Source organism: Salvelinus namaycush, chromosome 29 (assembly GCF_016432855.1).
Source record: "Salvelinus namaycush isolate Seneca chromosome 29, SaNama_1.0, whole genome shotgun sequence".
Classification (NCBI taxonomy): Eukaryota; Metazoa; Chordata; class Actinopteri; order Salmoniformes; family Salmonidae; genus Salvelinus; species Salvelinus namaycush.
The window spans coordinates 12,660,947-12,670,062 of record NC_052335.1 but is presented as its reverse complement, the minus strand read 5'-3'; the positions used below and the strand labels follow the sequence as shown (position 1 = coordinate 12,670,062).

Sequence of the window (9,116 nt, the reverse complement as noted above, 5' to 3'; positions counted from 1 at the left end):
CTAGATGTACCATGAAGTGTAATTAAAATGATACTTTATTATATCTTGTATCTATATAGTGTAGGCTACTTATATGTCCTTGTTTTTACTGTCTGACGTTGGTTGGCCTGTCTGTAACATTGTTGAATATCATAGCAGGATAAAATAGTAGCCTGCTTTATCAGTCCATTATAGGCTACAATGACAATGGAATCTAGTCCATTGAGATATATAATAACTAGTCAATTCTATTTTCAGTTTCAGTTTATTTCAACAAAATTCGCAGACCATGGACTAGATTCAATCTGTAACCCGGAAGATCCACGTTATATCGCGATTTAAATGTATAGGTAATTTCCGATTGAGCCGACATATGCAGTGTTAACCGTGACTGCAGTCTGACATATGCAGTGTTAACCGTGACTGCAGTCTGACATATGCAGTGTTAACCGTGACTGCAGTCTGACATATGCAGTGTTAACCGTGACTGCAGTCTGACATATGCAGTGTTAACCGTGACTGCAGTCTGACATATGCAGTGTTAACCGTGACTGCAGTCTGACATATGCAGTGTTAACCGTGACTGCAGTCTGTGCGAACACGGGAACATTGCCTTTACATTTTATTCGCGCTATAGGGCGGATCTTCCATGCTACGGATTGAATCTAGACCCATGTCTGAGTTACATTTCTACTCCACAAGAAACAATCACTGTACAGAAAATATTCAATAAATTATAGGTATTATATTCTGTGCTGTTGTTCTGATTGCAAAATGTAGAATGGCATGATGTAAAGCCAACTTTCATTACTGTGAAGACTTTTGGTACACCGAATGGATCAAACAAACTGTCAATCACAATGCAAAGTCTGAATACTATGTGTTCTATGTGACATATTTACTCATAACTAAGTGAAAATGGGAAAGATGGGCCTTTTACAATGGGAATCGCTGTCACACAGTGGGCAGAATAAACAAGGAGGTAGGCAGTGCTAAGCATGACCTAGGTCCTAACAAGAACCTATTGGAGCATGTTTTTGCATATTACTATATTTGGAATGCCTAATTTGATATTCTGAACAAAACGCTGCGAATACTGTACCTCTTTGCCACACGCAAATGTTGCCTTTTCTGTTGTTCTTGCTAAACTTGTAGCGGCACAAGGAGAACAACCTGATATGGTGATTACAGGAAGTCCAGAGGCAAGGTAGAGGGAGCATCTTAATTAGCATGTGGAGGTGGTTGTCACTATCAACTCCATAATAAAACATTTTGGGGTTGGTTGTTAGTCTTGTAAACCTGGCTGCTGTAGCACTGGATGCATTGTGGGAGGCAACCCGTCTGGCTAGGGATACTAGTTGGTTATCCTAATCCAACCCATTATAACCATATTGTTCGGGGACAGTGCCACTGCCAGTATACAATAAATCCCAAGCTCTTTTGTGCTTGTTCCCTCTCTCTCACACACATTTTTCTGTCACACACAAGCTCACAGAACGGGACCACAAGTGCTGAAGCGCGTAGCTCGTTAAAATCGTCTGTCCTTGGTTGCAACACTCACTACCGAGTTACAAACTGCCTCTGGAAGCAATGTCAGCACAAGAACTGTTTGTCCGGAGCTTCATGAAAAGGGTTTCCATGGCCAAGCAGCCGCACACAAGCCTAAGATCACCATGCGCAATGCCAAGCGTCGGCTGGAGTGGTGTAAAGCTCGCTGCCATTGGACTCTGGAACAGCGGAAAACGCCTTCTCTCACTTCATCATCTGGCAGTCCTACGGACGAATCTGGGTTTGGCAGATGCCAGGAGAACGCTACCTGGCCCAATGCATAGTGCCAACTAAAGTTTGGTGGAGGAGGAATAATGGTCTGGGGGTGTGATAAGGGAATTATATGCAGGGTGTTTTTCACGGTTCAGGCTAGGCCCCTTAGTTCCAGTGAAGGGAAATCTTAACGCTGCACAGAGCCCTGACCTCAACCCCATCAAACACCTTTGGAATGAATTGGAACGCCGACCGCGAGCCAGGCCTAATCGCCCAACATCACTGCCCAACCTCACTAATGCTCTTGTGGCTGAATGGAAGCAAGTCCCCGCAGCAATGTTCCAACATCTAGTGGAAAGCCTTCCCAGAATAGTGGAGGATGTTATAGCAGCAAAATGGGGGACCAACTCCATAGTAATGCCCATGATTTTGGAATGAGATGTTTTGCGAGCAGGCGTCCACATACTTTTGGTCATGTAGTGTATGTGATTATGTATTATCTGACCATAATCTCTTATTTACTGCACAATCCGAACAAACTTATTCAACAAAGCCAGTCTGTATAATGTGACTTACCGAGAAAAGCATACTATGGAGATTCATGAAGCTTAATGATGAAAATAAACAATGTCATTATTAATGTATGTCATTATCACACACTATTTAGTTCAGTTCTTTGCACCCCATCATTGTGAGGTATTGTTTGTTTTGTGACACACTTCTATTCGGAGCTCTGTTTTTCCCCGCAATTTAATTCTCCTGGGCATGATAGTTTTGGCCTGCCTCACTAATGACACCTTTTACCTATTCCCTGCCTGTAATTTAGCCTATCGGATTTCCTGTTATCAACCTATTGCCTGATCTCCCAGACGACGTTACTAGCCTTTTCCCTGCCTGTACTGTTGCCTTGTTGGACCCCCTGTGTATGACCTTCTGCCTGCCCCTGGACCCAGCTACCTGCCTCCTCCTGTGGTCCTTTACAAATAAACACCTGCTGTGCCCTGAGCTTGAAACCAGCTCTCTGTCTCCCATCATGTTCATTACAGTTTCACATAATTAAAAATTATCCTGTTCATTTGTCCATGCTAATCAAGACAGGATCAGTGAAAATAAAAGTGTTTATTGTGAGCACAAATAAAGCCCTTACTAACACTGAGCCTATTACAAACATCCCAATGTACATACTATTCTATTATATCTGGTGCAAATGAATGAAATTAAAGGTACTGATACATTTTTTCAATAAAGGAACACTCCTTAATTTGCCTTTAAAAAAATACTCTTTATTGTTTTTATGCCTTCTTAACAAACATTAAACTAAATAAATACACTTTCTGAACGGAGTGCTTCATTTAAAGTAATCAGTCTAATGATTGATAGGTAAAACATTTGAGAATTTATCCACACCTTTCTCGAAAGTGGACATGGTGGTGAAACACTATATTTTGGAAGTATATTATCATCCCCTCCCTAAAGGACCTTCATTTCATGAAATGTGACCCAACTTTCATACCAACTCCAATTAATTTTCCCCATCCTGGAATCATTAGAGCAGCAGTTCCAATGTTATCCAGAGCTTGCTTCCATATTGAGGGCTTAGCTTTTTCCTGTTCCTCCTGCTCCATCCTGAGGTCCTTAATCTGTGCCTCCATTTCTTGTGCTTTGCAATGAAACCCTTCCTTGAGGAGGTCTTCCTTCTCCTGAAATGACCAACATTGCTTAGATCACTAAAAGCATTTTACCTCTGTATTGAGCTGTATTCTTGTCCTCTGAATTAGTACGACCAACTACCAATGAAGAATGTCACTTGCAAATGAAAAAAATACTTTGTTACTGTAGTATGCAATATATGTATATTAATGCTGTATAACTTTACAATACGGTAAACACAAATCAAGTCTATCAAAAGTACCAAGCAGTTACTACAACAAAAATACTGTATCATAGTTATTAGGCTGTGAGGCTAACAAAATCTTACAAAACTTTGTGAAATAGAAAACAAATGCAAGTGCAAAAGGTGACTAAAATGCAGACAAACTGTAAACAAAACTGTCAAATAAAGACTATTTTGAGGGGACTATCCCTTAACCCAAAATCAATATACTGCCTGCTGGTCTCCATTATTACAGTTCCTACCTTGAGTTTGGCCTCCAGAACTCTATTGTACTCTACTTTAGCATTTTCCTTGTCAGCCTCCATCTTCTCCAACAGCTGTTTCTTATGCTCTTCATACGTTCTCTTCTGATCGTCCATCAGCAATTCCTGGACTTTGATCTGCTCTTCCATGGTTCGTTTCTCTTGCTCAGACGCCTCCCTTTTCGCTTTCTCCTCTAAAGAGAGAGAGAGCAAAACCAAGAAAATGTATTTCATTTATATATTTATATCATTTTGGGCAACACAATGGGTTACATTTTCCTCGTCTGTAATGGTAAATGATTTTAGGAAAACCACAGTACACAACCCTTGTACGTTTAGTAAAGGTAAGGTTGCAAAGATTGCTGTTTGCCACTCGCATTTACTGGATGGATAATTCCAACAAAGGTCCTCACCTTCGGCCCTCAACTCAGCTTCAGTGAGAGATTGGTCTGCTGACAGGATGGCCTGACCAGTGCTTTCCTTGTCATTCAGGTACTTCTTCAGTACCTCTTCAGCCTAGAACCACACACATGTATGTATGCACACACACATGATAAGAGACAATAAGAACAGAACCTCAACCTCCAATACACACGGCACCAGTCTTCCATTTTGACCAATCAGTGAGGTTGTGTTAGATGCAAGTCCAACATACCTTCACTCCTTTGCCTCCTGTTGATCTGTATTCGCTGGTCATCATTTTGAGGTCATCGCAGTAGTGTTTGTATCCTCCAGGGGTCATGTAGGAACCATTCGTAAGTTGGACCTTTAGGGGAGCAAATATGTGTTCGATGATGTGCGTGCATGCCCTCTGGGATTCCTGCGAGTTTTTCTCACAGATTGTCGAATATACTTCTTGAAGCGCTTTCTAAAAGAAACATGGAGTGGTTGGTTAGAGAAAAGAAGTTAGGTCCAAACATGTATTTGAACTCCACTGTGATGTTTATGACATACTTTTGTCTAACAGAATTAAATAATGTAATCATTATTATGATTACATGGGTTGCATTTGGGAGGATGAACGTTTTTATTTTGGAGCGTCTTGGGAAAAAAAGTTCCATGCTCTCAAAACAGTTAACTGAACTTTGAAAACAGTTTGCTCTTTGCAAAATAGCCAAAACATTTTTCTCCCCTCATGCAACACATTTGCGTTTAACGTATATGTAAATTGGATTTTATATCTGTTCCACTCTTAATGGTCATAAATAATTGTTTTGGATCTTAAACCTCCATCACTCGGTCGCATCATGCCATTGTTATGAACATTCTAAAGACGCCGTAGTGACTCAGTGACTCCCGAAAGTCGAGTAGTGCTCAGTCATTCTTAAAGGCTTATGATTGTTTCGTCTAAATAACACTATAGTTGCTTGGAAATACATTGACATTGCTAATGTATGCAATAATTAGTAAGAAACAACTTTGTCATCATTATGATGTCATCAAATTTACTTCAGACAGATGGCAATGTTACCATTACCTAGCAAAGTTTGTCAAAAATACCTAGCAATGCTAATGTTAGCATTGCTAATGTTAGCATTGCTAACAGATGCCAAAATGGGACCGATACAATAATGCAATTTCTATCTAAGTCCATGGGCTAACTCCATTTATCCTGAATGAAGTGTATGTTGCGAGTTGAAGACCAATGAAATCATATTCCATCCCTCTCAAAAAGATTGTGTCATCATCAGTTTTCTGGCACCTACTACCATACCCCGTTGAAAGGCACTTCAGTTGAGGAAGACGACTGATTAAATATTGTATTAATCAATGTTTTTTTTATGTTAAAAATAATATTATTAAAATGCCTATCACATTACGCATTCAATTTTTGTAATAACAGGAAACATTTGCAACTTCACGCAGAAGAGATTTCGGCCTAAATGTAAATGTGGCACTGACTCGCCCATGGATTGATCTTGCCACGTGTGACATGAACGCGCACTAACAAGCCTGGCTTGAACAGGCTCGGGTAAGCGGCTGGTGCACAATCAATATCCACCTTCGTAACATGGATGAAGCTTGAGCTGGAATGTGAAGCTAACTGAAGCTAGCTAACTTTAGAAAAGCCTGAGTACATCTAGATAGATTCGTAGTACTCCACTCAGTCCCGAAGAGAACCTTAATGACAATATTGTGATGCAATGTGCAACCCATGAATATAATACTGTATATTCCCATACCATGAGCTCCTTCTGGTACTTCTGGTCTTCATCCTTGAATGAACTATTCATGAAGATGGCCACTGCCTCCCTCTCCATGGAAGCATGAACCATAGACAGCTGCTGCTGGGTCTCAGTGGGAAAGACCACCAGCTTTGCCATGCTCTGCTGGTAGTAGGCCTTGGCCTTTTCAATGGCACTGGAGTTCTCAATCTGGGCCAGCGCCACCACAGCATTGTCCAGGCAGGGTACCTGCCCACTCCGTATCATGTCAACGTACATCTCTGTCAGGTTCCCGAGCACTGCATAGGAAAAATGGGGCTCAGCACATCTGGCAGTAGTATTCGTAGTAGTAGTGATGGTGGTGGATGTAGTAGTTTAAGTAGTGATGGTGGTAGTGTTTGTAGTAGTAATGATGGTAGTAGCAGTAGTAGTAGTGATGTTGGTAATGATTTTAGTGGTAATGATGGTGGTTGTAGTAGTAGTAGTAGATGTTGTTAGTGGAAGTGGTGATGGTGAAAGGTTGTGGTAGTAGTTGTGGTTGTGATTTTAGTGGTGGATGGTTGTTGTGTTACAATGAGTGTACAAAACATTAAGAACTCCTTCCCAATATTGAGTTGCTCTCAGAACAGCCTCAATTCGTCGGTGCATGGACTCTACAAGGTGTCAAAAGCATTCCACAGGGATACTGGCCCATGTTGACTCCAATGCTTCCCACAGTTGTGTCAAGTTGCATTGATGTCCTTTTGGTGGTGGACCATTCTTGAAACACACGGAAAACTGTTTAGTGTGAAAAACCCTGCAGCATTGTAGTCCTTGACACAAACCGGTGTGCCTGGCACCTACTACCATACCCCGTTGAAAGGCACTTAAATATTTTGTCCTGCCCATTCACCCTCTGAATGGAACATATACACAGTCCATGTCTCAATTGCATCAAAACTTAAAAATCCCTGTTTACCTGTTTCCTCCCCATCATCTACACTGATTGCACATAATTTTTCTATCACTGTCTCTTATGACCGAAATTAACTTCTGGATATCAGGACACCGATTACTCACCTCGTAATGGACGAAGATTTTTTCTTTAACGAGTCGGACGCAAAGGATTTACTTCAGATACCCGACAAGGCCCACATCCCCGTCATTCGCATGAAGAAGAGATGGAAATATCGGGGATGTAGGTCGGGGTGCCTTGTAAGGATCCGATGATGCGTGAGTAATCCCCCTCTATCATCAGTCCTATTAGTCAACGTGCAATCATTGGATAACCAAATGGATGAGCTCTGATCAAGGCTATCCTACCAACGGGACATAAAAAACTGTAATATCTTATGTTTCACCGAGTCGTGGCTGAACAACGACATGGATAACATACAGCTGGTGGCATTTTCGGTCCATTGGCAACATAGAACAGCTGCTTCCGGTAAGACAAGGGGTGGCGGTCTGTATCTATTTGTCAATAACAGCTGGTGCACAAAATCTAATATTAAGGACATCTCAAGGTTTTGCTCGCCTGAGGTAGAATATCTCATGATAAGCTGTAGACCACACTATTTACTAAGAGTTTTCATCTATATTTTTTGTAGCTGTCTATTTACCACCACAAACCGATGCTGGCACTAAGACCGCACTCAACAAGATGTATATCGCCATAAGCAAACAAGAAAATACTCATCCAGAGGCGGTGCTCCTAGTGGCCGTGGACTTTAATGCAGGGAAACTTAAATCCATTTTACCTAATCTCTACCAGCATATTAAATGTGCAACCAGAGGAAAAAAAAAAACTCTAGGCCACCTTTACTCCACACACAGAAATGCGTACAAAGCTCTCCCTCGCCCTCGCCCTCCATTTGGCAAATCTGACCATTACTCTATCCTCCTGATTCCTGCTTACAAGCAAAAACTAAAGCAGGAAGAACCAGTGACTCGCTCAATAAGGAAGTGGTCAGATGACACAGATGCTAAGCTACATGACTGTTTCGCTAGCACAGACTGGAATAAGTTCCGGGATTCTTCCGACGGCATTGAAGAGTACACCACCTCAGTCACTGGCTTCATCAATAAGTGCATCGATGACGTCGTCCCCACAGAGACCGTACATACATACCCCAACCAGAAGCCATGGATTACAGGCAACATCGAGAGCTAAAGGGTAGAGCTGCCACTTTCAAGGAGCGGGACTCTAACCGGGAGGCTTATAAGAAATCCTGCTATGCCCTCCGACGAACCATCAAACAGGCAAAGCGTCAATACAGGACTAAGATTGAATCGTACTACACCGGCTCCGACGCTCGTCGGATGTGGCAGGGCTTGCAAACTATTACAGACTACAAAGCGAAGCACAACCACGAGCTGCCCAGTGACATGAGCCTACCAGACGAGCTAAATAACTTTTATGCTTGCTTCGAGGTAAGCAACACTGAAACATGCACGAGAGCATCAGCTCTTCCTGACGACTGTGTGATCACGCTCTCCGTAGCCTTTAAACAGGTCAACATTCACAGGACCGCAGGGCCAGTTGGATTATCAGGACGTGTACTCCGAGCATGTGCTGACCAACTGGCAAGTGTCTTCACTGACATTTTCAACCTGTCCCTGCCCGAGTCTGTAATACCAACATGTTTCAAGCAGAGCACCATAGGCCTTGTGCCCAAGAACACCAAGGTAACCTGCCTAAATGACTACCGACCCGTAGCACTCATGTCTGTAGCCATGAAGTGCTTTGAAAGGCTGGTCATGGCTCACCTCAACACCATTATCCCAGAAACCCTAGACCCACTCCAATTTGCATACCGCCCCAACAGATCCACAGATGATACAATCTCCATTGCACTCCACACTGCCCTTTCCCACCTGGACAAAAGGAACACCTACGTGAGAATACTATTCTTTGACTACAGCTCAGCATTCAACACCATTGTGCCCTCAAAGCTCATCACTAAGCTAAGGACCCTGGGTCTAAATACCTCCCTCTGCAACTGGATCCTGGACTTCCTGGCGGGCCGCTCCTAGGTGGTAATGGTAGGTAACAACACATCTGCCACGCTGATCCTCAACACAGGGGCCCCTCAGGGG

The 9,116-nt window shown here is 42.5% G+C and overlaps 1 protein-coding gene across 4 annotated transcripts in view; it reads right to left on the bottom strand.

Moving 5' to 3' along the window:
- Positions 1 to 2,981: 2,981 nt before the first annotated feature.
- LOC120024533 (guanylate-binding protein 1-like) overlaps positions 2,982 to 9,116 on the bottom strand; it is a 30,993-nt gene continuing 24,858 nt past the window's right edge. For all 4 annotated transcript variants that reach the window (XM_038968808.1, XM_038968811.1, XM_038968810.1 and 1 more), the window contains 5 exons: positions 6,060 to 6,340; positions 4,532 to 4,744; positions 4,290 to 4,392; positions 3,877 to 4,070; positions 2,982 to 3,440 (listed from right to left, as the gene is read on the bottom strand). In XM_038968808.1, the coding sequence (XP_038824736.1) occupies positions 3,222 to 3,440; positions 3,877 to 4,070; positions 4,290 to 4,392; positions 4,532 to 4,744; positions 6,060 to 6,340 (1,010 nt within the window). In that variant the 3' untranslated portion in view covers positions 2,982 to 3,221. The remainder of the gene's footprint in view (positions 3,441 to 3,876; positions 4,071 to 4,289; positions 4,393 to 4,531; positions 4,745 to 6,059; positions 6,341 to 9,116) is intronic.